Source organism: Purpureocillium lilacinum (genome assembly GCF_023168085.1).
Source record: "Purpureocillium lilacinum CBS 284.36 DNA, scaffold_3, whole genome shotgun sequence".
In the NCBI taxonomy this organism is placed as follows: Eukaryota; Fungi; Ascomycota; class Sordariomycetes; order Hypocreales; family Ophiocordycipitaceae; genus Purpureocillium; species Purpureocillium lilacinum.
In genome coordinates, this window is record NW_027072113.1 from 4,203,219 (window position 1) to 4,230,533 (window position 27,315).

Here is a 27,315-nt window from a genome sequence, read left to right on the forward strand (position 1 = left end):
CGCCATCGTCAGTTCTGCTCTGCCCCCCTGCGCCCGCGCCCGGCGTCGAAACACACCACCAGAGAAGTCTTTGTTTCCGGATACGTCACCGATGTCACGGCAGCAGCGGCTATTGGAAAACTAAAAAAGAACATGGATGTTGCGGCCGAGCCTCAGGGACTGCCGGACGCGATACCTATGCGACACAGGTTCTTGTCCTCATTCGTGCGATTTCTCTTACTCAGTCGAAAAGCGGCCCGTCACAGCAATGCAGCGCCATGCAACCTCTTTGCGTATCATCATTACCATGCAAGGAATTCTTGCTGCATATATTACTATGTCAGGTCCTCCGCCGCAGCCGTCGCGCCTCCGGGACCATGAGATGGCAGCTCTGCGGACGACGGGATGATGGCATCGGCCCCACGAGCGGCCAGGTCCGACATGCCGTGGCGTTGTACCCCGTAGTTGCTGACGGTGACGAGTGGAGGCGGAGGTTGGACGCTCGACATGACAGCGCCGGCGCGATCCCGTAGTTCCGGCTTCTTGTTCCTGTTTCAGGCTTTGATGCAAGCCACAGCTGCCTCGCCTGGCACCCCTGTCCCTGTCCACGAAACCCCCTGTCCCGGAGCCTCACCATCATGTTCCAGAAACACTCCGCACCCTGGCAGCACCCCATCTCAGCCGTACGCCACGCAACTGTCAGAAAATCGGAGTGATCTTCAAACACCAACAAAGTCCACACCAGATGACAAAGACGATCACCGTGATAGGAGCTCTAAACGGCAAGAGAAACTTCAACAGCAGATAAACAGCATCATGATTAATTATTGACTCGAATTAATTAATGCAAAGGGCATGAGTCGTAACCCTGTCAGCCGTTTCGCAAAGCAGCGAGCAAGCGTTCAGTGTTTGAAAAGTGCAAACTCGCGATGGACATCAAGAAAAAACATATGCAGCATGGGACAAACTCCCAGCAGGCCGTTGCCAAATCGTTTCGCGGAACGGGTATCTTGCGTTCGAGGCCGTCGAATACAGAACAATACGTATCGTGTTCGCGTACTTTGAGCCCGTTTGAGGCGATGCAAACTCGCTAAAAGAGGGTGGCCCGGGCTGATGGGCCTCATTAGTGCGCTCCTTCATGGCTTGAAGACGGCGCTAGTGAGCATCATCTTCTTCTCGGCGGGATCGTCCTTCATGGGCGGTGTAGGCGCCGGAGGAGAGATGGGCGCTGCCGTGTCATCTGGGGTGTTGCCCGTGACACCGACGGTGGGCGGGGCGGCAACCTTGGTGGGAGTGGCGCCGGAAGCTGGGTTCTGAAGTCGGGCAGTAGCTGGAGAGCTGCTCTCCCCGCTGAGCTTCTCGTGGCTCTTCTGTCTTTCGTGCTCCGTCCGGACGGGGTCGGGCCTGTTCTGGGATGTCTGCTCGCCGACGCTGCTGCTCATTTTGGAGATCTCGTTCTCCACGTCGGCCAGTAACGCGTAGACATCGTCCCCGGCGTAGATCCTGATGCTCTCGACGTCTCCTCGCCCCATAGTGACGGTGCTGGTTGCACGACTGCTTCTCTCCTGCTCAGCCGCCTCCTCAATGACCGGCTGTTCCAGAATCGTGCTGGGCACCTGCGCCACCACTCGTTGCGGGGATGGGGAGCAGCTCCCGCTACGGGCAGCAAACGTTTGCTTCGACGGGCTCCTCGGTGGCGTCGAGATATCTTTCGGGGGTGGCGATTTCAGGGCATGTGCGTGCGGCGATGAGTCGCCTGCGGTCGCTTGCCTGGTCTGAGTCGGGAGTATCGTTGCGGCAGCAACGTGTTCGAGTAGCTTCTGCCGGACGCGGGTGCGTCGATTCTCAGCATGTTCGAGCTTGATGACCCAGTCGTCAATGGAGGCGTCAAGCTCTGCCAGGGCCTCTTCCTGCTTAAGCATCGATTCGTGGCTGAAACGAGCCACACGTGGAGAGCGAAGATACTGGCAAATTCGGGTATGCAGGTTGCGGCGGCCAGCTCGGAGAGACGTGTATGTTCGTCGGAGATACTCTGTCCGCTCATCAAGATGTCGAAGTTCCTGTCCATGTCAGCTATTGCTTGCACATTTCAATAACCCTCTCTCCGGGACCACTTTGTACCTTTGATAGAGCTTCGACATCGTCAGCCCTGAGAACTTCAAATCTCTCTGCTTGCCCGTACGCCTGCTTTTGTAGAGTGGCAACCTCGTTCGCGTTGAGCTTGCTCGTAGCCTCGGACGGCTTCCAGCCCTTTGGCAGCTCCTCGAAAGCCCGTCGCTCGCAGCTCTTTCCTCGCTTGGCGTCGCTGCATTTGAGAAGCGGCCCGTTGTTGTTGCGCACTTCGACGCGCTTTCTAGCCCTGCCCCTGTCCATGATTCCCGAAGACTCAGACGCTCCTCTCCGGTGCCCAATAACCTTTCGTACTCCATCCTCGGGCTGCCGCGCCATGCCACGCTCGCCAGCTGTAGATCCCTCCCACGGCCTGGGAGAGGCACGATGGGACTCCATGAGGGGGGCCGATACTGGAGTGGGCAAGGTAGTGGCAGAGGCGGCGTCTGTGGTTGCGGACCGGGAAAATGTCAGATCTGGCGTCGACGCACTAGGGGTAAACCGTGCACGGCTCATGGGTGAGACGTCGATTCGAGCTGACCGGGACGAGTTCAACGGAGGAGTACTGTCAGACCTGACTGTTCCCAGTGGTGCCCTAGACTGTAACAACGGAGCTGGCGCGTTGGTTGCTGGAATGACGAGTGGTGCAAGACGTTTTGGAGACATGGCCCTGGCTGAACTCGCGACAGGGGTAAACGCTTCCTCAATGACCTTGGCGAAGAAGTCGTCCTCGTCGTCTTCATCTGTCGCTGAAAACGGTATGGCAGTCATGGCACGCTCAGGCTTGATTGCCTCCTCGGGGGCGCTGATGGAACGCTCATGGAGGGCCGGCCTGCCAGGGATCGTTGCTGTGCACAGCGTTGTCAGCAACATCATTGTCAAGATAAACAGCGCGGGCTCATGTCGTACGTGAATCCATGGAGATTTCTTGCACAGTAGTCATCGGGCCAAGCTCAGGCACGCTGACCTTGCGTCGACGAACGAGTGGGTGCTGATTGATCCGAAGCCTCAGGTTGGAGCTCCCGCTAGTCTTCTCGCTGCCGTCGGCAGCCTGCCCCATGGCTATAGCAAAGGCCTTTTCGGGAGCCACCGTCTTGCCACTTTCAAGGGTTGGCAGTTGCTTCCTCTTAGGGAAGAGTTGGTATTTCCGTTGACCGTCTGGCTGAAGCATCCTCCACGTAAAGGGTTTCTCTGAGGTGGACTTTGGCGGCGTTGACTGTGTAGCGGAACGTCAATGCAAAGTCTTGAAAGCCGGATGGGCTAGGCTGTAGGTTCAACCCAATGTGTGGTGCTTACCGAGACATTTTGTGGTGCCGGCGAGCCCGGTTTTGACATGGACGCCGGCTCAATGCCGGCGATGCAACTGGCGATGTGAGCCATGGTGGCGGCAGGCTGAAGCAGGTCAACCGCCGGGATGTCCAGGCTGGTGAGGGTCAGAGATATATGAACCCGGCGCCTCCAGTGTCGCAAAGTCGGGTATAATGGCTAAAGATAAGCCATAGCTTGACAGCCACTGGGATGGGGACGAAGTCAAAGTCAAATAGGTGTGGGTGGTATATATTCGGGGATCCAGGCCAGACATGTTCGCAAGGACATGGACATGGATGCCGGGGGCCTGACTCTTCGCTTGCATCCGGGTTAGCTGCACCCTTGGCCGTGAGAGCTCCACTGGCAGGGCCATTGTCCCGGTCCCTATCGAGGCGAGGAGGGTCCCCGAGTGTCAAGGCCATCGAGAAGCGTGCGGTGGCCAGGATTCTGAGACGAAGCTTGCATTGGTATGGATGGGTAACCAGAGGCCCGGGGGTCGGCCTCGACGGTGGTGGTGGTGGGCTTGGTGGTGGTGGTGGAGGAGGTGGTGGGGGGGGCGCGGATGTGGGGAGGCGAAGGGTGTGGTCGCTGTGGTGTGTGGGAATCAATGCAAGCCTGAGTAGCCCGCACAAGGGTGTTGAAACCACGGCAGGGCGCCAACACGAGGCCACGGATAAGGCTCGAAAGGGAATGGCCTCGAGGCTCGAGAACCGGGCGGGCCAGGCACCAGGGCAGCCCACAACGCCTCTGTCCGTACCGAGCATGCGAGCCACGATGCGCAGGTGCCAAACAGCTCCGGTCCCCTTGAACCCCCCTCCCTGGCTGCGTTCGAGTTTTTCGTCACAACCCGGGGATGTGCACAGTCGAGGGCCGCCGACTTTCGCAGCTCTCGCAACGCCGAGATCTGCTTGCCCGCAGTGCCATTCGGGAAAGGCGGACAGGCTTTGACGGTCACGGCACCGCCGTCTACCCATGCCAGGTGCCGAGGGGTTGTTGAAGTCGGCGGAGATGTCAGCAGGAGGCTCCCTCATCGGACATTCCGTCCTGTACCCTGTTGGGTTGGGTCACTGAGAACGTGTTGCCCGGCGTCCACAACCCACTGCCAACACCGCAAAGGTCGTGCGCTTTCACGAGCCATTCACATAACACGGACGACCGCGGCGTCCGCGGCTTCCAGCTTGTTCACCCATCTGCTCGCATGGTCGAGATTAATCTGGCCCGCTGAGTGAGGTTGTGAATGAATCGCCTCAAGACGTTGGCCGCAGCGGTGTCGGGCCGCAAGCAAGAAAGGCGCGAGAGGCGCGCTCGGTCGACCCATGTTGTCGCGCGCCTCGAGCGCAAGTGTGGGCGTGCTTATTCCGAAGACGAGATTGTCAAAGGACTGTCCGTCCACCGCCCTTACGGGGCTCTGCCGAGCCGCCATCAGTGCGCTGCAGAAATGCTTGACGGGACGGGACCCTCGTCCAATCGAGTCCGTCCGCGCATCCCTGGCCCTGAGCGCGTAGAGCAGAGACTCACACGGCAGCGCAGTTTGTGGGCCAGGGCACTTGTCAACCCGCAGCGGACGTCAGTACACTCTCCGACCGTTGCTTGGCACTGCCTCTTGTCACGTCAGGAGATTGAGGATTGTGCTCACACATCGTGGCCGCTGATCTTGCCGGATCAGCAGCATGCTTGCAGCCGGGAGACTCGTGATACGGCATCGGCTGAAATGGTGGCCTGTGCGAGTCACTGTGTTCGAACATGAAGCACGAAAGGCACGAGGGTGCCGTGCGATAGCTACATTCACCTTGTGGTGAGTCGCGACTTCCCGAACAGGCATTCGCCATGGCTCTTACCACACTGCGCAACGACAGCTGGAGGGCACCTTCCCTCTCTTTTGATTCGATAGAAAGCGGGTAAAGTAGCTCGCCAGGCAGGCACTCGGGCACGCTTGCCCGAACCATGCCGCCTCTTCATGATGGCAGCCTGCAATGCCTCGCGACTCGCCGGCCGACTCGAGTCATGCTGGCCCTCGCATTTGCGATGGGCAAGTGTTGATGAGATGTCGGTGATTGAGCTGTGAGCATCCGACTGCGCAGCTGGCAACGCTTGGCAATTCTGCCCGATTCTGGTTGGACTTACAAAGTCGCCAGCCCCCACTATCACGTAAACCCATCACGCCGACGAAAACTACACCGGTCATGCCGAGCTGCACGATAGCTCACTCCTGCATTATCAAGGTAAACTTGGCAAGACGGGACTTGCGCTGATGCAACAGATGATGCCGTTGCACGGGACCCAACATCAACCCGTTGAACTCAGCTTGTCCGGAGCCAACGTTGGTCCAGATGATGTTGCATGCACCCCGGCTCACCCAGATTTGAGGTGGCATTCGCAGGTGCCTCGTCGACCGGCAAACGGCCTTCGCAACGTGCTGTGGCCCACTGGATCTCGGCCCGCAAAGCACGGGCACCGAGACGTGACGACCAACATGAAAGCGGATCGGCGTCTTCATCTCGCGGGACTTACTGGATGGAGGACAACAGGGGGCTTTTGCGAGCGCCCAGATTCACACTCCGCCATAAACAAAATGCAGTAGTCCAACAACTGCAACAGGTGAACTTGAGAGTTCGAGAACGAAGGGACTGGAAAGATGTGTGACTCAAGTTGTTGGATGACGATGCAACATGGGTGTAAGCACATGGCAGATACCCAGGACGTACGATCACTGGAGCGTTTGTAGGTGATCTTCTGGCCACAACAATCTACAAGCATTTGACACGGAGAATGCCACTTGCGCCTTCAGTTTTGTCATTAAATCAGCTCGTGTCACAAAGAGCTTGTCAAGAACCGCTGCCATTGGCATACACTACCCCCTCCCGAGGAACATGGCCGTTGTGTTACGTGCTGCCGATGCGTTCTGGTCCTCGTAACACATCATCTGCCGAGTCATGGATACGCAGAAGCAAATCTCGTTTTGCACAGAGAAACTGGGGTAATCGACGGAGTGTTGGTGATCATGTCTATCGCGTCGCCCCGTATGGTTTTACTCATGCCGTTGGCAACGCTGAACCTGGCCAGATATCTCTTGTTGACTCGAGTCCAGGCAGTCTATTCAGTGCTACGTGACAGGCCTTCGAACATCACATCATACCTCATCTAAATCGTTCAGTTCTCATATGCGGGTGGCTGACAAGTAGCGAGGCGGCCTCGACACTCATTCGAGTTGGGGACACCATTGACGGACTGCCACGACAGGTGCTGGGGCAGGATTCGCAACAGCAGGAGTGTGCTGGGCGGAATGCCAAGAGAGTTGAGGCGAGGCTTTCCGACTGCGACGCAAGAATGCTAGGGTGCAGTGTGCTTGCCCGCACGGACATGCTCGCCATGGTGTCGCTCGGACGGCCAAAACATCATCCCGCGAACCCCAGTCAACATCGCATTCTTCGCAAGTAATCCGCACCAAGGAGAACCACGAATTGGCAAGTCCTTGCTTGCAGAGACAACGACCCCGCACTTGACCGGTTGTTATCGGCGCCATGTTCGCAGGCCTAGCCCTGCTTCTTTGCCAACATGATCATGGTCATGCCCTCGATCACAACCATGCCTGTCCTGGTCGGCGATCGCGCGCCAACGGCACATTTGACACTGGTGCCTCGTCCATCCTCCATGGTCGGAATCTAGAGCAGCTTTGTCATTGAGCTGGACACTGCTTCAAGGCTCGAAAGATATTGCGACAACCATGCGTATTATTGACAGGCCTGAGTCTCACTTTTCCAAGGTTGACCGCTGTCTACGCAAGTGAGGACAACTTCGTCGAGTGCTGGCTACCTTCGTCCCTGGGACTGGACAGGTCATGTCTTGAAGTACACATAGCCATAATTCTTCGAGAAGCACCGCTGTCCAGGGTAGCACATCCCAAGCTCACCGTTGCAGGCGCACGATGCTTGTCGGTCACGCCGAGGCTGCAGTAAAGACTTGCTGTACGTCATGCCTCTCAACCCTTTTCTCCATTGCCTGCTCTGGCAATCCGTGCATCGTGGCTTCAGTCTCTACGCCTTCGGAATGTGACCTGATGATCGCGACTGTTCATGCATGTTTCGTCACTCTCACGTGCATTCCATGCGCAATGACACGCAGGGATCCCTGAGCATGAGCACACTGGCTCTTCCAGCAGTCCGAGCCCGAGCGACAATGCGACACATCGCGTATGAACCGCATAGCTAGCCTTCTTCAGAGCAGCCGGGTAGTGTTGCGAACATTGCCTTGCGAACTGCGTGCAACCCGGTTATCACGGTTATCTGTTCCCGGCGTGTTTCCGAGCATCCTTCCGAGCGTGTTCGCGGGATGTTGAGCCTTCGACTGCTCCGAGCAGACGGCAGCCGTCTCAAGTCCATGACGACATCGGGCTTCTGCGATAGAGGGACAAATCACGCTCAGCCTGGGTCTGTGCGAATCGCGGTGACTGGAAATTGCCGCCACGCCCGGGCAGCTGGCGGCCACAACACGAAAGCGATGTGACTCCGTTGCCGAACAAAGCAGCGGATGCAATTGCCATCATTGAAACCTGAGAGCGAAAGAGGAACAGCCAAGTGACAAGGCTATTGAGCGCCAGGCGACAGGCAAGTCCAAGCCTCAGCGGACGTCTCTCGGCCGCTCTCCCTTCAAAGACCCTAGCTCCCCCGCCAATGCTGGAATATGCATGTTCGTCTGAAAAACGGCGCAGCGGTGCCCTTGGCCTGCATGAGGCGGGCAGGGAACACATTGTGTAACACGCTTCACACGAGGTATCAGGGTCCGAGCGGCTTCTATTGACAAGGATACCCCTGGAGAGCGCTGCCGGCCGGCGGGGGTCTGAGAGCCTGAGACGTGGTTTCACCCTCCAAAACGTTTCCCACTTCTCGCGACGGCCGAGAGTCGTTGACGTCGCATGGCGGAATCCGGCTCCACGGACGAGGGAAAAGCTGTGTTTCCCTCTCTTTCAGGCCGGCACAGAGATGGATGGCAGGCCGGCATTTGGCATACGGGATGTGCCAGATATGCGCACCGGTCTTTTCTTCTTGTCGTCCTCGGCACACAGGCCTCACGCAGCTCCGTTAAGCCCGCGAGACTCCGGGCACTACGGAGAAGTCCGCGCTGTTGGCAAGGGAAAGCGTGCGGGGAATCAACGTATTCGACCGCATTCATGTTTCGTGCGGAACTTGCGGAGCGGTGCTTACTCGCAAGGGTCCTCGCGCCCGCCCGCCCGCGCGCGTGCAGTGCACGGGCTGGACCACGATGGCGGCAAGGGACGAGGACAAGGAAGGGCTCTGGAGAAGGCAAAGCGCTGCGAGAATGTGGTCTGAGCCTGACGTCGGCGCGGCCGTAGCGCTCCGCTGCCGGCGGGAAGAGGCGCGAGCAGGTGCCCAGCGTTGGTCAGAGCGACAGGGCCGGGACGGCGAGGGAGGCATGGGCCGTCGATGTTCATGTTGGCGGTGGCTGCCACCTCCAAGCTCCAACAAGGACCTTGACGCCGCCGAAGACGAACCAACTCCGGGTCGGTAAGTGGGGCCGACCCTGTTTATGGCGCTCGCGATGCCGGGTGCAGAAGGACTCAGGAGTCTGGGGCTCTCAGGAGCTGACCTGTCACTCCCCCGGGGCGTCTTGACTTGGGCGAACAGCTCTCGCGAATGCATGAGACTAGTAGTTGAGAGTGCGGCGAGTATATGAAAAAAGTCCAACAGTTCTAACGCGAACTCGCCAATGCGGCGCCTCGTGCGAAACGCGAGTTGAGTCGCCGTACCGGTCCGTACACGACGATGAAGCACCATTGTGACAGGTTCGCGTGGACTGCCCACACATTTGACTGTATGCTTCCTCTTTCGCTTAGTAGCCAAGTGCTCCCACGACGATCATCGGCGTTGTCTAGCATCGGCCGGAGAAAATACTGGTGCTAAAAGGGGTAACACCCCTCCGATCAGCACCCGTGCACCCGCAGAGCATGAAAGTGACGGGCCCGAGTGAAGCGACAGCGGACCGTGGAGACGGATCCCGGCAAGACACGGGCAGTTGCAAAGTTGATCGACGACGTACGGGATTCTACCCCTCCTCCTCAAGTCCGTCGCCGTAAGCCAGCCATCGGCCGGGCCTGTTGATGGCCGACCCTGTGTGCGGCGTGTTGATCTGTGCACGGACGCGCGCTATTGCCCCCTTCAACCAAACATTGAGCCCGCCGCCTATGCCCCAACGGAAGGCGACACAGAGATGGCGCATCTCGTCTGCCATGCTTGACATTTACCAGTGCTAGTCGCGGCAACGTGACATGTGTCGTTGTGTCTATTCTGGGCTTCTTGTCTCACGGGGGCAGCAAATGAAGTGCGCTCCGGCTCGTGCGTGTGTGCGCGTGTTGTTTCTCGTTGCATTGCAGGGCGAAACAGCGCAGGCAATGGGTTGTTTGGCCTCGTTAAGTTTCACGTCCCCGCACCAAGCCTGTGGACCAATCGCGCAATTAATTTCGCTGCCAAAGTCTGGCTCAGGCGGACGGCTTGTGTCTTGGGTTGCTCGGGCGCAGGCCCTCGAATCCGTGCACCAAGGACGGTTCACGAACAGGAGGGGCGTTTGGGAAATTATCGGGACGCTGAGACTTTGAGACTCAGCGAGACAGCAAAAACGCTGGATGCTCCCTCGATTATTACGCCGCGAAATTGAGACGCATATGCTCCGCAGCTGCGACCTCTGAACCCGTGAACCCCGACGATAGCTGGCGTCCACGCATGGGGTGTGTCGACTTGCGACGAATAGTGAACCGGCCGGGTCATGGTTTCGTCCGGAGACCCGCCGCCCAGTATCAAGACCAAGGAAGGCGTGCGGGACGCATAACAGACAGCAGGAGATCTTTACTAGGCATAGAAGAATGCCGTGGCATATCCTGTAGGTGTGAAACTGGATGGACTTCAAATGCCGAGCAGTATTTATCCGGCCCTGGAGGCGGAGTCGGCGAACCACATGCTACGGGCCCGGCACTGCAGCTGAGCTCCGCTGGCCCGGAGGCGGCATTGAGACGGATGGGCGACGGCAGTTGAGATGGGGAGAGTTTCAGCGTCGGACGTTGATGAGCTGAACTGGATGCACCTCGGAAGTCTTTCTTGAGCCCGATGGTTGACGTTGGAATCCATGGCCTAGAAGCCGCGGTGGTCACTGCGTGGGTAAATTTGCACCGATGCAGTCAGTCAGTCACCTATGTCTCATGCCATGCATTCAGCAGCGTCAAGTTGTCGCTGGCATTTTTGGTTCTGGGACCGGACGAGGCGAGAATGACACGGCGCGGCACACCACAGCCATTTGATGTTACTTAGGTAGCTGGCGGGTTTGGATACGATCATTGAGATTGAAGAGTGCAAATGGAATGGAAGTGGGCGCATCAATCGAGCTCCATCAACACAGCAACATACCTCAACAAGCGCTCTTAATCAATTCGGATCGTCGCAGTTCTAGGCAGCCGTTGCAATCTACACGGCATAAGGCCTCTGTCGGGCAGGTCGAAGGACAAATGGGGAAGGTCCCCCACAGCATGACGACACCCTCAGCAAGTACGGAGTAGACAAAGTCGAGATGACCTGAACAAATCTACGTCCTCGACAATCAGACTGCCTTTTGCCTCATTTTCGCCAGCTTTGGTTTCCCTTCAACTGCGTTTTGGCACAACTACGACCCGCAAGGAGCACGAGAGACCCCCCAGTAGAGTCGCGATCCTCACTCATCAATATATGCGTGCGCTATCAAGCCTGGGACCGTGGCCGATCTTGTTGCAAGTCGCCGCCGTCGCTTCGCACGCAGACGCCTCCGTCCAACTCCCCCTCTCAATCGCAGCCATGGCCTCCAACCCCATCGACAAGCTGGCCATCGCCCTGCACCAGACCAGCGGCTCGCCCGCGACGGTGCGCGCCACCGTCACCAACAACAACGACCACCCCGTCACCGTCCTCACCTACCAGTCGCCGCTCGACCCGGCGGCCCTCGCGCTCGGCCTCCTCTCCATCACGCCGTCCGGCGCGTCGCAGCCGCTGGAGCTGCCCACCATCAAGATGTCGCGCCAGTGGCCGCCGCAGGGCGACGCGCTCGTGTCCCTCGACGCCGGCGCGAGTGCGACCAACGACCTCGTCCTGGAGAAGCCCAAGGTGCCGACGGATAAGTTGGGCGAGGAGGCGACGGTCGTGTTGGAGGGCAAGTGGATGGCTGTGTGGCCCAAGGCCAGGAGCGAGCTGAGCGACGAGGAGATTGACAAGTCGACTCAGCATGGGTTTTCTCGGGCGTATAAGACCGATGAGCTTGTGATTAAGGTCGGGTAGTGGCAATACCAGAAGCCCGAAAGGTCTCACAACTCATTCACCTCACGAAGTAGACATTGGCACGTCGAGATGACTATGTAGCGATCTTCAGTCTGTGTCTTACGATGAGGCCCAATTCATTATATTCCATCAAACATGTCTCAATCATAATCACCATTATACTCTATCATCATGCGCTCTCATGCGGCCGTTGTATGCGCCTGCTCCGTGATGTTGCCTGGATGCTCGACCCACCACTCGTGCAACGGCGGTGCGCCAGAGACAATGAGGTCTATCGGAGTGTCCAGCAAGAATCGATTGATGACATCCGGAGGCGCGACATTCAGATCGTCAAGTCGGACAAGTCGCTGGCCATATCTCCTCAGGAACGCCGACAGATCGCCTTGGCTCTCGGGTCTCTTCAGAAAGAACCACACTCGTTCCAGGAACCCGCCAGCGTTCTCTGGAAAGTCTACCCCGGGGAAAGCAGGCGCTGCGACCATCGGTCAGTCCGCTTTGTTGCGCATCGCCTGAAGGAAAGACAGTGGACATACCAAGGCCAAAGTGGCGCATCTCTCTCTCGGTCTCCATCACTCGGTATCGAGAGAAGACGGTGTCCACGAGCTCCAGCTTCCGGGCCATGATGTGCAGGTTGTACATGGTGATCTCGAAGGGCACGCCGTTCTCCGCCCATACGCTCCAGAAGTCGCGTTCGTGGGCTCCCTCGACCTGCAACACCATGTCCGAAATGACCTTCTTTTCGATGATCCACTGCGTGCTGCAGGTGTTTTCGTAAGCGCAACGGGATATAGCACGATGGCACGTTGGCGGCTCACCTCTCCAGCGTCCAGGCGTCAGGGCCAAACGATGTGATGGACCGCCCCAGAACCTTGGCCGAGTTCTCCATGATTGACCTCATAAAGTCTGTGCTGGTCCTCATGGATCGAAATATCGTAGGGGCCTTGACGTAGGCCTCAAATGTCTCGCGGAAGCTAAACGGCCGCACGGCGATCGATTCGGAGTCGAGCCACAGCGCAGAGTCATAGTTGAAGCGTATAGCCGCGGCCAATTTCTTGACGCTCTGATAGCCGAATTTTCCGAGTTCCTGGAGCAGCTTGGACGTGTCGTTGCGCGCCACGTCGCTCGTCAGGAACGCCTTAGGCAGGATGTCGTAAACATTGACAATGTCGACGGACGTGATCGGTCTCTCGCGGTTTTGCATGGGCACGTCCCACCGCCCAAAGGTCTTTCCGCACGGCTCCGAGCCATCCAGCAGCTCCCGGAGGGCGGCCGCCTCGCCGGAGTCGGACACGATGACCTTGAACTGGATTTCTTGGTGGTCGACGCACAGACAGCGTATAGACTGGAAGAACGAAACTACGTAGTGGAAGTGTCCGGCCTGTAGATCAGAGCAAGGGCTTGTCAGCCTCTCACCGTGTACAGACATGGCGATGACTACTAACAAAGGTGGGCAGGAAGACCGCATATCGATTCCCGCCGCTGAAGTTGGGAACGGTGGGGATGTTCCAGCTGTTGGGCGCCGCGCAGCTGCCGCCTACCGCTTTACGCGGGCGATCGGCTATGAGGGTGTAGACGGAGACGAACACGCCATAGCAGGCGATGCCATAGACGAAGAGAGGCAGCAGGGTCTTGGGCCAAGACCTCATCCTGCACCAAACGTCAATAAGACATGGGACAGTCGCGAAGACGTGAGGCTCATGCAGGTGGCCTTACGCGTGGGAGCATACGCTCGGAAGGCAAGGAAGCATTCTGCAGAGTCGAGATCCAGGGCATTCATCATCGACAGAGCGGAAAGGCGGTAGTCCAAGAGTCTGTTGACGGACATGTAGCGGTGCGCATATGGCACGGCTGAGCGTCTATAGGGGCTGAAAAGATGCGTCCAAGGGGACACCGGACTGGTCCCTTCTGATAATCGGTGTAGCGAAAGCACGAGTGTAACGCGCCGTGACGCGCCCGGGCGGACATTCCTGCCATTATAATGCCCTGGATTGAGTTTTTCCCATCATCGCATGTACAATGTCAGGCCACGAATGGGCTGGACAACCAATTGGTTGGGGGTGGAGGCGCAGGGCTCGAAGTGGAAGTCAAGGGGAGCGGCTGAGATTGAGGGCGCGAGAGTGCTTGGATACGTCGCTCTTGATGCCCACAGCTCCTGCCTCATAGCATGGAAAGGATCCAGGGTCTTGAAACCGACGCGACCATTCGGCAACGTCACCAGATGCTGCATGGCCAGGTTGGTCATGTTGTGCCTGTCCCAGTCCATTTGCTCGTCCCATCATGTAACTGCCCAGGCTGGTGTTTTTGCGCTCCTGTCTTCGCTGCTTGTAGATGGACCCCAAGGAGGCAAGGGGTCTGGCCCTCACACTCTCAGCAAGTGCAAACGGATTTGGATTCCTCTGGCTCCACGCGCAATGAAGCGTCCTGGTTGCCCTGCCCAGGGGCCAGGAGGTTGCCCACAACACGGAGGATCGGGCCTGGAAAGTTCACCGACGCCCTGACGAGACGGGCCACCTGTGCCCCGCCATTGCCCCAGCGCATCTGGGCGCTGTAACAGTTGCGTGTTTCTTCCACTGGTCTGAGTAAGAGTTGGGCCAACCTTGCGTCCCGTGGCTTGACGCCTGTGAAGGCCCCTCCTGAGAGCCGCACCCAGGTACTGTCGAGTGGACAATGAAGCATCCATTTTACCCTGCCTATGCCCTCACGCATTGCTTCATAGTTTCTGCTGCGGAATATCCGGCAAGGCTGCCGTACCCGAACCCGGCGCCGACGGGGCCCCGCCGGTTACCATCGGCGGGTCCGACGGGACGGGCGGGCCAGGCACGCGAAGCCGAAGCCGTTCAGGTATAATGTGCGTATGTGATTTTGAACGAACATCACTACGAGACGAAAGTGTCTTGAGATTGATCGTCCCTGCAGATTTACTTGTCCGGACTGCAATCGCCGTGGTCGGGGGATACAAGGAGCTGGAGAGTAACAGCATGTCGGGGTCAAAATTCCAAGGAGGAGGAGCTGCTGCTGCCAGCGAGTGGCACTGTTGGCAGGCTGGCGGGGCGCACGTGATGGCTAAAGTCGCATTAGGCATGTGTGGACTTTGGAATCCGGATGGCGGCACCTACACTGGGCCTTTTGGGCCGTGAGTGGCCTGTGTGTGTGTGTACTTTACGTAGTGCAGCACGGTGAGTGAGTGAGAGAGAATCTGGACACATGTCGTGGCTCTCCGTCTGCATCAAGAGAAGCGGCCTCTCCTTGCCCTCGCGACTATCCTTCACCGTCACGGCAACAGCAGCAGCGAGGCGGGGCTTTGCGTCCAGCAGCAGCAACACCACCACCTCATCTACCTCATCCTCCGCCTCCGCTTCCATCACCACCACCGTCATGGCGGCCACGCAACGCGACCCCACGACCACCTCCAACTACGGAGCCTGGCGCACCAAGCACACCACCGTCGACTTCAAGCTCGACTTTGACGCCAAGCGCCTCAAGGGCTCCGTGATCCTGCAGCTCGAGAGCCAGACGGACCGCCAGAGCAGCGAGGTCGTCCTCGACACGCGCTTCGTCCACGTCTCGTCCGTCAATGTCAACGCCAAGGAGTCCAAGTGGGAGCTGAAGCCGCACTCGGACCCCTTTGGCGCGCCCCTGCACGTCTCCGTCCCCGAGGGTGCCCCCAAGGGCGAGCTCATTGACGTCGCCATCGACCTCGAGACAACGGACAAGTGCACCGCCCTGCAGTGGCTCACCCCTGCCCAGACGTCCAACAAGAAGCACCCGTACATGTTCTCGCAGTGCCAGGCCATCAACGCCCGCTCCATCTTCCCCTGCCAGGACACTCCCGATGTCAAGTCCACCTTCACCTTTAAGCTCACCTCGAGCCTCCCTGTGGTTGCCTCTGGCGTCCCCGTCGGAGACCACACGGCCACGCCGGGCACCGAGAAGCTCTATCACTTTGAGCAAAAGGTCCCCATCCCGTCTTACCTCTTTGCCGTTGCCTCGGGAGATATCGTCTCCGCGCGCATTGGCTCGCAGAGCGTCGTCGTGACTGGTCCCGAGGAGGTGGAGGCGTGCAAGTGGGAGCTCGAGGAGAGCATGGACAAGTTCATGGACGTCGCCAACAAGCTCATCTTCCCGTACAAGTGGGGAGAGTACAACGTCCTGATTCTGCCCCCCAGCTTCCCGTACGGAGGTGAGTAATGCGAGTGCTACCGTTGAGCAGGCAGTGTGCTGATCCGCGGATAGGCATGGAGAACCCCATTTACACCTTTGCCACGCCGACCATCATCAGCGGCGATCGCCAGAACGTGGATGTCATCGCCCACGAGCTGAGCCACAGCTGGAGCGGCAACTTGGTCTCCAACGCCAGCTGGGAGCATTTGTGAGTTCGCAGGGCATTCCCCCAGCCAGTGTTGGGCTAACGTGGAGCAGCTGGCTCAACGAGGGCTGGACCGTGTATCTCGAGCGCCGCATCCAGGCCGCCATCCACGGAGAGCCCGAGTTTCACTTCTCCTCCATCATCGGCTGGAAGGGCCTCGGTACGCTCTGCTGCATCCGTTAGCCAGGCTTTATCACTGACATCTCGCAGAGGATGCCGTTGAGCTGTTTGGCAAGGACCACGAATACACCAAGCTCATCATCAGCCACAAGAACGTTGACCCCGAGGACGTCTACAGCCAGGTCGCGTACGAGAAGGGCTTCCACTTCCTGTACTACCTGGACCGCCTCGTCGGTCGGGAGAACTTTGACAGGTTCATTCCCCACTACTTCACCAAGTGGTCGGGCAAGTCGCTGGATTCCTTTGAGTTCCGCGAGACCTTTATGGACTTCTTCAATGGCCTCGGAGACGAGGAGCTCAAGAAGAAGGTTGCCACGATTGACTGGGAGGCCAGGCTGTACACTCCTGGTCTGCCCCCGAAGCCCGACTTCGACACGACCCTCGTCACCCTGTGCTACGACCTGGCCAAGAAGTGGGAGGATGCTGTGAGTTGACCCACGACGACAGACTACGCGTACCAATGTGCTAACAATAAACGCAGTCGTTCGAGCCCAGCGCCAAGGACGTCGAGTCCTTCTCCAGCAACCAGAAGCTCGTCTTCCTCGACCAGGTGGAGCAGCACGCGTCGCTGAGCGCCGAGCGCGCCCAGCTCATGGGCAAGGTGTACGACTTCATCTCGTCCAGGAACGCCGAGATCAAGACGTCGTACTACCTCGTGGCGCTCAAGGCCAACGACCCGACGTGCGTCTACGGGGCCGCCGAGCTTCTCGGCACCGTCGGCCGCATGAAGTACGTGCGACCGCTCTTCCGCGCCCTCAACAAGGTGGACCGGAAGCTCGCGCTGGAGACGTTTGCCAAGAACAGGGACTTCTACCACCCCATCTGCAGGGGCATGGTGCAAAAGGATCTGGGGATCCAGGAGTAGACGAAAAGGCCTTTAAAATACCCTCGGTAGTTTATACAGCTGAAGTTTGCCTACACGAGCCACGACGATCCCTCCATGACCTGCTTCCATGTCTTGCCCTCCGACCGCTCAAACTTCTGCACGGACTCGACGTCCTTTTTGCCAAAGTTGCCGTACAGGTGCGGGAAGCTGTCCTCCCACTTTATGGGGTCCACAAATTTGGTGAGCTCAAACTTGATCAACCACAGGTCGGCGTGCGAGCTGAAGAACAAGTCCGCCGTGTTGGGAACCTGATGGGCGTGAGTTGCTTCTCGAGTTTTCATGCAATTGTCCGTCGGGGATTCATCATACCTGAGTGGCGGTGCTGAGGTGGATGAAGCCGTCCTTCTTGTCCAGGTCGGACAGTGGGTACGCCTCGGGGATGGGCTCGGGAGGCGCCGTTGGCACAATCTTGTACACGAATCTTGGCGACTCCATTTCGGCTATCGTGCGAATGAGCTGCAGGGCGACTATGTTCTAGAGTCTGAGCTTGTGCGACTTGCCAAGCGGTCTCTCGTTTGCTGATGGGGCTTGGACTCCTTGTTCAGGGTAGGTTGTGTGCGGAGGCGCGAAATTATTACCGTGCAGCGGCGGGCGTGTACTTGGCTGAGGGGTTCTCGTAATCGCGACTCCGACTTCACGTGAGGTCCGGCCCTCACCTTCCCAACCACAACATCAAAGTCGATTGGCTTTGATCGCCGCCCACATATACGATGCCACACCCGTAAACGAGCCTGCGCGTGGGCGTCTCATCCGCAGCAGCAGCAGCAATGTCGCGCGGGCCCGTCCCCTCGCAGCTGTGCCTCCTCTCCGCGCTCCCCGACCGGTCAGTCGGCGACAAGGTGCGCTTCCTCGGATGGTAGGTTTCGATCGATGAGAGCAGAGCTGCCGCCGGACGCCCGTTCTCATGCCACAGCCAGTCCCCCCCCATCCACCACCATCCCGCTGACTGCCTAATGCAGTGTCACCGCATATTCCACGGCGTCGGCGTCGCTCACGCTGGGCCATCTGTGCCCCGAGGGCACCAACGTCGCGGCGTGCGTGGACGTCCGGCTCGTCCTCGGGGCGCTCCAATCCGAGATGACACGTGTGGGGGAGTGGTTGAACGTCATCGGGTACGTGACGGCGAGGCGCGGGACGCCGGAGCCGGGACTGGACGCTGCGGTTGAGGTGCCCGAGGCGGCGCATGTCCAGGCGCTCGCCGTGTGGCCGACGGGGCCGCTGGATGTTCAGCGCTATGAGCAAACGTTTGGCGAGAAATCGACTCGTATCGCAGCGGACTGAGAGCCTCCTGGTTATGCCCAAGAAGCCTGGACAGGCACTATTGTCGACACGGCATAGCATGTCAGCAAGGTGCCAGTCATCACCCTTCCTGTGCATGCATCGCGCAAGCCGGGTGCAAGGCTGGCATGAGATGGCGACATGCAGTGACTGGGTCGCCCGGTGGCAAAACCTCTCACCGCTCAAATTCCGAAGCCGTCCACTTCCCTTGGAGCGTCAAGCCGCTCAAATCAGCGCGCTTCTGGACCATCCGGACGGTAATGGCAGACGATTGGAGGGCGGCCACATGGCATCATTCTATCGGGTCACGCATACTCGAAGGAACTATGTCCAAGCGGTGGTGCCGTCCACAGTGGACGAAACTCAGATGCGCTATGCCTGATTACTCACGCCATCTCGAGATGGCTTCTAGCATGATGGAACCCTCGACGCCTAGACTTTGACATGGCGGCCCAGAGACATGGCAGCCCAGCGGTGCCAGAAGACGGTGCTTAGTTGTGCGTTTCCCACGACAGATTTCCTGCGGAAACGAGGAAGAGCATCGGCTCCTGCGCGAGGCATCCCCGAGAAGTGTAGTCCAGCAACGACCGTCATCAACCCCCAACCCGCCAGCGGTCTGCGTGCTGCCGAGACTTCGGGCTTCTCCCTTTGACCTCACTCGAGCGAGACACCAGCACCGGCTGGTGTAACGGCCTCTTGAGCGCCTTTGACGGGTTTTCCAGGACCTTGGCGGCTGTCTGTTTGTCCCACAGCTCCTTGGACTTGCGACAAATGTCGTCAATCTGTTCCTGCAGTCGAGGCCAGTCAGTCACCAAAGCGGCAGCATCTAGGTGGCAAGTCCCGGCTCACATCGCTCAGGCAAGGGCCGGGCGTGGAGATGAGAAATCCATCCTCTCCCTGTGTGCGGTCAGATGAACAGCCTCTCTGTCGTTGACACGGAAAGAGAGCGCCACATACTTCGAAAGTGTATGGTCGGACCGTTGCGTGAGGGCCCAAATGGTATTGGAGCTCCTGCGTGATGATCCTCTTATGGATATCGAGATGAGGAATCCAGTATCGATTCATGGACGACGACATTTCTACCGCGACGAGCCCGGCCCAGTGTTGACGGCAGTGATGCTGTCCCCTCCGGGACAGGGCCGGAGAGGGCGACCGAGGCTGGCATTTATGGTGGCGCCCGACGGTGCAAGCGTGCTCCAGACGTCGAGTCCGAGCCCGCGCTTAAATGGTGGTTGTGTCGCCGGGAACGAGGGGAGCGGCCACATCGAATCCAATCACGGAGGCATGCGGGCTTGGCTCACCGCCGCCAGGGACGACGAGAATGGGCCATGGGCACCGCATCTGGTCATATGCAGTGTCGATATGCAGACAAGGTCCGTCTCCGCACGCGCGTAGTGTGTTCCAACGGGCTTTGTCGAGGAACCTAGAGTGTATGTGACCCCCAGCGAAAGTGAGGCGGACGCTGGCCACGAGGCTCGTGGACCATTGGTAGCATGCCTCGCGCCAAAGCACAGAAGCCAATCGTGCAGACGGTCGCGATAGAATGCTTCATGCCATCTCCTAGGAAACCGGGGAAATAGATCAGGTCAAGGCGACGCAGGCGGGCGAGGGGCCGGCGAGTGTGTGCCCTCGGCCCGGGGAACGATTGGGTTGAGATGGTTAGTCGACGACAGGAGCGCCTGCAAATGACGACGCATCAGCCCGGAAAGGCGGAGGCGACAGGCATGGCCTCTCGCAAATAGCGCAAGTTCGACTGTCTGCTCGATCTGTCAGGCCTCTCTCTGGGTGCTGGGCGAAGGCGCCGGTCCAGGTTGGGCTCCAAGACCCAACGCATCTTCCCTGCTCGTGCAGCTGCCGTCTTGGGACGATGGCTCGCCGTACGAGAATGGCGAGCGCGTTAGGGCCGGGACTATGGATGCACGTTTTCTAAGTTAAGTATAAATATATATCTACGTGTATTATATATAGGTGGGATGGGGTATTTGCATGGAGCGGCGCCCCCGTGCTCCGGGGCGGGACCGCATCTTGGCCGTCGCGCGCGCGTTGCGAATGGCTGACTTTATAGCGCGTGAGCGGCTGCTCCATGTAAGTGGGCATGCGTGTCGGCATTCCGCGTTGGGATCCTGCGTCACGTGCCCGAGGGTGCCGCGAATGTATACATGGACGGTGTAACTGGATGTAGAGCCGTGATGCGCTGGCTTCGTGTTGGCGCGCTCACCGTGTGGGATCGGATCGAGGCAGGCGAAGAAAGGACGGCGGATGACAGTCGCTGACGACCGTGCTGATGGCGGTACCTTTTATGCCCATTTGCCATGTATCGCTGGTTGCAGTAGAAGACTATCCACGGAATGGATCGTCAAGGCACAACTACTTGGACCGGCCTTGGTGCAGAACTTGTGTCTGTAAATGCATCTTTCTCGTCCTCGTCGCAGCCGTCGTTGTTGTTGCGTCTGCCACGGATGCAAGTGACACGGACCAAGGGCGCCGTTTGATGTGCACGGATAATCTGCGGAGCCAGGCCCCTGCCAACCAATGTCGCCTGAAAGGTGAGCAGCATGGAAGCAATTGCGTGCCTGGATTGCACGTGAACGAGGCGTCTTCCAGGGCCCCCAGCTCCCTTCTGGACGCCGTCAGCCATCGGACAGGCAGGAGGTCCCCTGTGGCCCCCCCCCCCCCCCCCCCCCCCCCCGAGTTTGAACCCCCACCGCGCCCAGACCAACCAGCAGCCACTCCCGGACGTCGCCTGGCACAGCGACGGGAGGGACGTGCGGCGCATCCATCTCCCACCGTGAGCGTGAAAGCAACCCTTGAAGCGCAGTACCGACATTTGAAGCCACACGTGCAGCTAGCTGCGCTGCGCTACCTTTCCCGCAGCGGTACGTACCGCCGTCCATACCTGCACCTGCCAGGGCGCTCTGCCTCAACCTTGGCTGCAGGACGCAGACTCAGGGATCGGCGCGACCGCGTCTGCCTCCGTCCAGTGCTACCACTAACTTACTAACTCACTCCAGCCGGCCGCCCCTCGAATTGACGTGTTGACTCCCTACACGACAATCCGCGACGGCCTCCCGCGCGTCTTATCCACGACTTCACGGCCTCTGTCCCCGCGACGCCCCCTTGCGAACCGCTCGCGCGAGAAACCCTCCTCCGATCCAGCACGTCACCGCGCTCGACCTCCTCAGCTGTCCGACCCCAGCCGGCCAGCTCAGCCCGCGGTGTCGTCATCCTCGTGTTCCCTCAACCCCAGCTCGCCGGCCCTGTCGCGCGCGCGCGCGTCCACGACAGCGTCCGACGATCCCGCTGCGGCCGCAACGACGGGGAGCATGATAGGGACCCCCTGACGCACGCCTGGAATACATGCGGCGTCCCCGCGCGACTCGACACTGACGCGCGCAGCTGGGCCACGCGCGAATAGGAGGCTACGCTCCGGCGCATTGCCCACACGGACGTCTGGCCTTCGAGGGGACCGACCCGGGTCCCCGCAACCGCTCCAGCAGCCATGGCGCCGGCCGGAGGCGGCAACATCAAGGTGGTGGTGAGGGTGCGGCCCTTCAATGGGAGAGGTAAGGAACGCGTCTCGGCCGCGGTGCGCTGCTCGACGTGGCATCCTTGCGACGCTGACACGCGCTGCAGAAATCGATCGCGGGTCGAAATGTATCGTCACGATGAAGGAGAACCAGACGGTCCTGACGCCCCCGGATGGACACGGCGGCAAGGGCGCCAAGGACCAGAGCAACAAGACCTTTGCCTTTGACAGGTCGTACTGGTCCTTCAACAAGGACGACTCTAGCTACGCCGGCCAGTCCAACCTCTTCGATGACCTCGGAAAGCCTTTGCTCGACAATGCCTTCCAGGGCTACAACAACTGCATCTTTGCCTACGGTCAGACCGGCTCTGGAAAGTCCTACTCCATGATGGGCTACGGCAAGGAGGTGGGAATCATCCCCAACATTTGCCAGGAGATGTTTCGGCGCATCGACGGCATCCAGCTCGACGACCCCACGACAAAGTGCACCGTCGAAGTGTCCTACCTCGAAATCTACAACGAGCGCGTCCGCGACCTGCTCAACCCGTCCACCAAGGGCAATCTCAAGGTCCGAGAGCACCCGTCCACGGGTCCCTACGTCGAGGACCTCGCGAAGCTGGTCGTTGGCAGCTTCCAGGAGATTGAAAACCTGATGGACGAGGGTAACAAGGCCAGGACGGTTGCCGCGACCAACATGAACGAGACGTCGAGTCGAAGTCACGCCGTCTTCACGCTCATGCTCACGCAAAAGAAGCACGACCTCGAGACCAAGATGGAGATGGAAAAGGTCGCCAAGATCAGTCTCGTCGATTTGGCTGGTTCTGAGAGAGCGACGTCGACGGGTGCGACGGGTGCCCGGTTGAAGGAGGGCGCCGAGATCAACCGATCCCTCTCCACGCTCGGCCGTGTCATCGCGGCCCTTGCCGATCTATCGACGGGCAAGAAGAAAAAGGGCACCAGTCAAGTCCCGTACCGAGACAGTGTCCTGACATGGCTGCTCAAGGACTCCCTAGGCGGCAACAGCATGACGGCCATGATAGCGGCCATCAGCCCGGCAGACATAAACTACGACGAGACGTTGAGTACGCTACGATATGCCGATTCCGCCAAGCGCATCAAGAACCACGCCGTCATCAACGAGGACGCCAACGCCCGCATGATCAGGGAGCTCAAGGAAGAGCTCGCCCTCCTCAGGAGCAAGCTCGGCGGCGGTGCGACTGTGCCAGGTGTTCCCGGCGCCCCACCGGACGAGGTTTACGACGACGGCACGCCCCTGGAGAAGCAGATGGTCAGCATCACGGGCCCCGACGGGACCGTCAAGAAGGTCTCCAAGGCCGACATTGCGGAGCAGCTGAGCCAAAGCGAGAAGCTGCTCACCGATTTGAACCAGACCTGGGAGCAGAAACTGCAAAAGACCGAGGAGATCCACAAGGAACGCGAGGCGGCCCTGGAAGAGCTCGGTATCAGCATCGAAAAGGGCTTCATCGGCCTGCACACGCCCAAGAAGATGCCCCATCTTGTCAACTTGTCAGACGATCCTTTACTTGCCGAATGCCTGGTCTACAATCTTAAGCCCGGGACGACGACGGTGGGCAACGTCGACACTAACGCCGATCACCAAGCAAACATACGCCTCAACGGAACGAGGATTCTGCACGACCATTGCACCTTCGAGAATGCCGCAGATGGAACCGTGACCGTCATTCCCTCCGAGGGCGCTTCGGTGATGGTGAACGGGAAGCGGATCACGGAGCCTAAACAGCTGCACTCTGGCTACCGAGTCATCCTGGGCGACTTCCACATCTTCCGGTTCAACCACCCCATGGAGGCGAGGGCAGAGAGAGCAGAGGTCGGACAGAGTCTGTTGAGACAGTCAATAACGGCCAGCCAGCTTCTGGATCGGGTATCGTCGCCCAGCCCGGGGGCTCGGCCCGGCCACGAGCGTTCAGCCAGCAAGACGTCCGAGGCCGGCGACTCTCGTCCGGCGTCCCCAGCACCTTTCCTCCGCAATGGGAGGGAATCTGACTGGTCACTTGCCCGGAGAGAGGCAGCCGGTGCCATCCTTGGCACGGACCAGAATTTTGCCAGTCTCACGGACGAGGAACTGAATGCTCTGTTCGAAGACGTCCAGCGGGCGCGCGCCGAGCGAGTCAACGGTCGCGAGGACGGCGACGACTCGGAATCCGCCACGTCATACCAGCTTCGCGAAAAGTACATGTCGACGGGGACGATTGATAATTTTTCCCTGGACACGGTCCTCACAATGCCGTCGACACCGAAACAGGGCGAGGCTGAGGACAGGCTCAAAGAGGTGCGAGAGGAAATGCAGATCCAACTCGAGAAGCAAAAGGAAGAGTTCCAGGAGCAGCTCAAAGCGGCCGAGGCTGCCAACGTCGAAGTCGAGGAGATCCGCAACGAAAAGTTCAAGATGGAAACGGCCCTGAAAGAGCTCAAAGAGGACATGCAGAAGCAACTCGTCATTCAGCGCAAGCAGTTCGAGGAGAAGATGGAAAAGATGGATCCCCTCAAGCGGCCGAGGCCGAGCCCAAAGCTGTCAGAGGAGGAGATTGAGCGGGCCAAGGGCGTCGTCAAGGTGTGGCGGAGCCGACACTTTGTCAAGATGGCCGAGGCTGTTCTCCAAAATGCCTCGATCCTGAAGGAGGCGCAGATCATGAGCAACGAACTCAACGAGACGGTGGTGTTTCAGTTTGCCGTCGTGGATCTGGGGCATGCCTTGTGCTCCTCGTACGACATGGTTTTGAATGGCTTGACGGCCGAGGGCGACGACGTTGCGTTGGAAGAGGCACAAAAGCCATGTATTGGCGTTCGTGTCGTCGACTACAAGAACTCGGTGGTTCACCTCTGGAGCTTGGAGAAGCTTCACGATCGGGTTCGGCAGATGCGGCAGATGCACCAGTACCTCGACCAGCCCGAGTATGCGCAGCACCTCAGTCTTGACAACCCTTTTGTCGAGACTTGCATGCCGGCGTACACCCTGGTAGGCGAGGCAGACGTGCCGCTCATGGCGGTTTTTGAAAGCCGTGTTCAGGACTTTTCGCTTGACGTACTTTCGCCGTACACGTCGCACGCAATCGGCATCGTCAAGCTGTCTCTGGAGCCCTCGCACGCCCGCGCTCCGACAAACACTCTCAAGTTCAACGTCGTTATGCATGAGCTCGTCGGGTTCGCCGAGCGAGAAGGCACCGAGGTTCATGCCCAGCTCTTCATACCCGGCATCTCGGAAGAAGATGGCGTAACGACCACGCAAATGATCCAAGACTTTGACGAAGGACCGATCCGATTCGAGAGCGTCCACAACATGAGCGTCCCGCTGTTTGCACCCCAGGACGTCACCTTGCGGGTGGCCATCTTTGCCCACGTCTCTGCGATGCATCTGGATAAGCTCCTGAGTTGGGATGATATCAGGGACGCGAGCCCCACGGGCGACAACGCCAGGGGCACACGGATCAATGAGTCGCAGTTCTTCACCCAGGAGAAGCACGACCTCCTTTCCCGCGTGCAGATCATGGAGCTCAACGAGATGGGCGAGTACCAGCCAGTCGAGGTCACGCAGACGAGCGAACTTGACACGGGGACATTTCAGCTCCACCAGGGCCTACAGCGGCGCATCGGCATCAACCTCTCGCACAGCTCCGGCGAGGCACTGCCGTGGGGAGACGTGACGGCGGTGCGAGTCGGCAAGATTCGACTAGTCGACTCGGCGGGCAAGACTCCCGATATGGGCGCCAACGACCCCGACGTTGCGCTCAAGATGTCTTCGAATCCCATCTTCCGGGAGAATCCCAACGGCACGAGGAGCATCACTATCTACTCCCAGTGGGACTCTAGCTTGCACAACTCGCTGCTTCTTGACCGGGTGACGGCGGATAAGTACCGCGTGCAAATGACAATCCACTGGGAGATAAGCTCCGACAAGCTGGCAGAGCCGATGAAGTTTGCGCAAAAGGTCTGCGTTCAGATCCTCTCGAGGAACTTTGTGCGGCAGACGTCCATGTTCTCGTCGCTCTTCCAAAACATCCGGTTCGTCCGGTCGTCGACGGGCATCTTCACCCTGACCATGAGGCCCGCGCCGATTAAACGCGTCGGCGACCTGTGGCGCATGAGCAGCCAGCACGACTACGTCAAGGGCGAGGAGAACCTGACGAGCTGGACGCCGCGGGGCGTTTCCATTGTCAGTGACTTTATCCTGGCCAAGAAGAAGCGGAGACGCATCGCCGAGATTGGTGTCATGCAGACGACGCTGGGCAAGATGGGCATCGAGCCCACCGTTGTCCGGCCAGAGAAGGAGACCGAAGGGGCGGAAGAGGAGCCGGCGCCTGAGGTGAAGCCCATCGTTCCGGACGACGACGACGATCTCCTGAACGACACGCCGGACACGTCCCAGGCCCCGTCTGGTGACGAAGAAGGCGACGCCGTGGAGCCCCAGGAGGAAGACACCATCAAGGTAGACGGCGACGGCACCGCGACCCCCAAGGAGAAGCCCGAGTACAGCGAGCACGAGGCCGAGCTCCTGGGACGGTGCGTCAAGCTGTGGGCCAAGTACCCGGACCCCCTGCTGAGCATCCTGAGCCCGGCGAACACGGCCCCGCCCGCCAACGGCATCGCGCCCGAGTCGGCCCTCCCGCCGAGCCTCATCGCCACCATCATCCGCGTGCCCAAGAACCCCAAGGTGCTCAAGGGCGGGTACCTGCTCGTGCCCAACAGCGACTCGACGCGCTGGGTCAAGCGCTTCGTCGAGCTCCGCCGCCCGTACCTGCACATCCACTCGGCCACCGACGGCGACGAGGTGGCGCTCGTGAGCCTGCGCAACTCGCGCGTCGACAGCCAGCCCGGCGTGCTGGGCATGCTCCACGGGCCGGCCGACGAGTACGACGACCCGTCGCAGCACCACGGACAACAGCAGGGCCGCAACGGGGCGGGCACGACAACAACAGCAGCGCCCGACTTTACGCCGGGACACCGCCGCACGTCCTCGGGCCGGGTCATCTCGACCATCTGGACGGGCACCGGCAGCGGCTCCAGCGGCCAGCAGCCCAACAACAACCACCGGCCCGGCCTGCAGCGCCTCAGCGAGCGGATGCAGTCCGCCGTGTTCGCCATCTACGGGACGGACAACACGTGGCTCTTCGCCGCCCGCAGCGAGCGCGACAAGATGGACTGGATCTTCCGCATCGACCAGACGTACCTGTCCTCCAACAGCGAGAGCAACCCCGGCAGCGGCATCATGAGCCCCAGCCCGCAGCAGGGCGGCGCTGGCGGTGCCGGCGGGAGCCAATACTACTGAGCAAGGCGGCAGCAGCTCGGCACGGCACGAGCACGAGCACGAGCACGAAACACGAGCCTTAGCACGAGC

At 59.5% G+C, this 27,315-nt stretch overlaps 8 protein-coding genes across 8 annotated transcripts; 4 read left to right on the plus strand and 4 right to left on the minus strand.

The window, feature by feature from the left end:
• Nucleotides 1–1,115: 1,115 nt before the first annotated feature.
• On the minus strand, nt 1,116–3,468 carry PLICBS_004845 (uncharacterized protein; the record flags this gene model as incomplete). Its single annotated transcript, XM_065600604.1, has 5 exons — nt 1,116–2,039; nt 2,101–2,501; nt 2,742–2,936; nt 2,998–3,304; nt 3,385–3,468. 5 exons carry the CDS (start codon nt 3,466–3,468, stop codon nt 1,116–1,118), a joined length of 1,911 nt encoding a protein of 636 aa, XP_065456676.1.
• Nucleotides 3,469–11,228: 7,760 nt separating this feature from the next.
• Nucleotides 11,229–11,705, plus strand: PLICBS_004846 (uncharacterized protein; the record flags this gene model as incomplete). Its single annotated transcript, XM_018325772.2, has 1 exon — nt 11,229–11,705. The coding sequence occupies one exon, from the start codon at nt 11,229–11,231 to the stop codon at nt 11,703–11,705; it is 477 nt and encodes a 158-aa protein (XP_018175524.2).
• Nucleotides 11,706–11,884: 179 nt separating this feature from the next.
• Nucleotides 11,885–13,530, minus strand: PLICBS_004847 (uncharacterized protein; the record flags this gene model as incomplete). The annotated part of the gene is made up of 5 exons (XM_018325771.2): nt 11,885–12,177; nt 12,239–12,462; nt 12,521–13,083; nt 13,148–13,352; nt 13,433–13,530. The coding sequence occupies 5 exons, from the start codon at nt 13,528–13,530 to the stop codon at nt 11,885–11,887; spliced, it is 1,383 nt and encodes a 460-aa protein (XP_018175523.2).
• A 1,550-nt stretch (nt 13,531–15,080) lies between these two features.
• PLICBS_004848 (uncharacterized protein) lies at nt 15,081–17,116 on the plus strand (the record flags this gene model as incomplete). The annotated part of the gene is made up of 5 exons (XM_018325770.2): nt 15,081–15,885; nt 15,939–16,074; nt 16,125–16,231; nt 16,282–16,676; nt 16,733–17,116. 5 exons carry the CDS (start codon nt 15,081–15,083, stop codon nt 17,114–17,116), a joined length of 1,827 nt encoding a protein of 608 aa, XP_018175522.2.
• Nucleotides 17,117–17,166: 50 nt separating this feature from the next.
• On the minus strand, nt 17,167–17,572 carry PLICBS_004849 (uncharacterized protein; the record flags this gene model as incomplete). Its single annotated transcript, XM_018325769.2, has 2 exons — nt 17,167–17,385; nt 17,447–17,572. 2 exons carry the CDS (start codon nt 17,570–17,572, stop codon nt 17,167–17,169), a joined length of 345 nt encoding a protein of 114 aa, XP_018175521.2.
• A 332-nt stretch (nt 17,573–17,904) lies between these two features.
• Nucleotides 17,905–18,418, plus strand: PLICBS_004850 (uncharacterized protein; the record flags this gene model as incomplete). The annotated part of the gene is made up of 2 exons (XM_018325768.1): nt 17,905–17,993; nt 18,097–18,418. 2 exons carry the CDS (start codon nt 17,905–17,907, stop codon nt 18,416–18,418), a joined length of 411 nt encoding a protein of 136 aa, XP_018175520.1.
• Nucleotides 18,419–19,008: 590 nt separating this feature from the next.
• On the minus strand, nt 19,009–19,492 carry PLICBS_004851 (uncharacterized protein; the record flags this gene model as incomplete). Its single annotated transcript, XM_065600605.1, has 3 exons — nt 19,009–19,203; nt 19,265–19,312; nt 19,373–19,492. 3 exons carry the CDS (start codon nt 19,490–19,492, stop codon nt 19,009–19,011), a joined length of 363 nt encoding a protein of 120 aa, XP_065456677.1.
• Nucleotides 19,493–21,914: 2,422 nt separating this feature from the next.
• PLICBS_004852 (kinesin-like protein Klp8) lies at nt 21,915–27,246 on the plus strand (the record flags this gene model as incomplete). Its single annotated transcript, XM_018325767.2, has 2 exons — nt 21,915–21,978; nt 22,049–27,246. 2 exons carry the CDS (start codon nt 21,915–21,917, stop codon nt 27,244–27,246), a joined length of 5,262 nt encoding a protein of 1,753 aa, XP_018175519.2.
• Between the last annotated feature and the right edge of the window lie 69 nt (nt 27,247–27,315).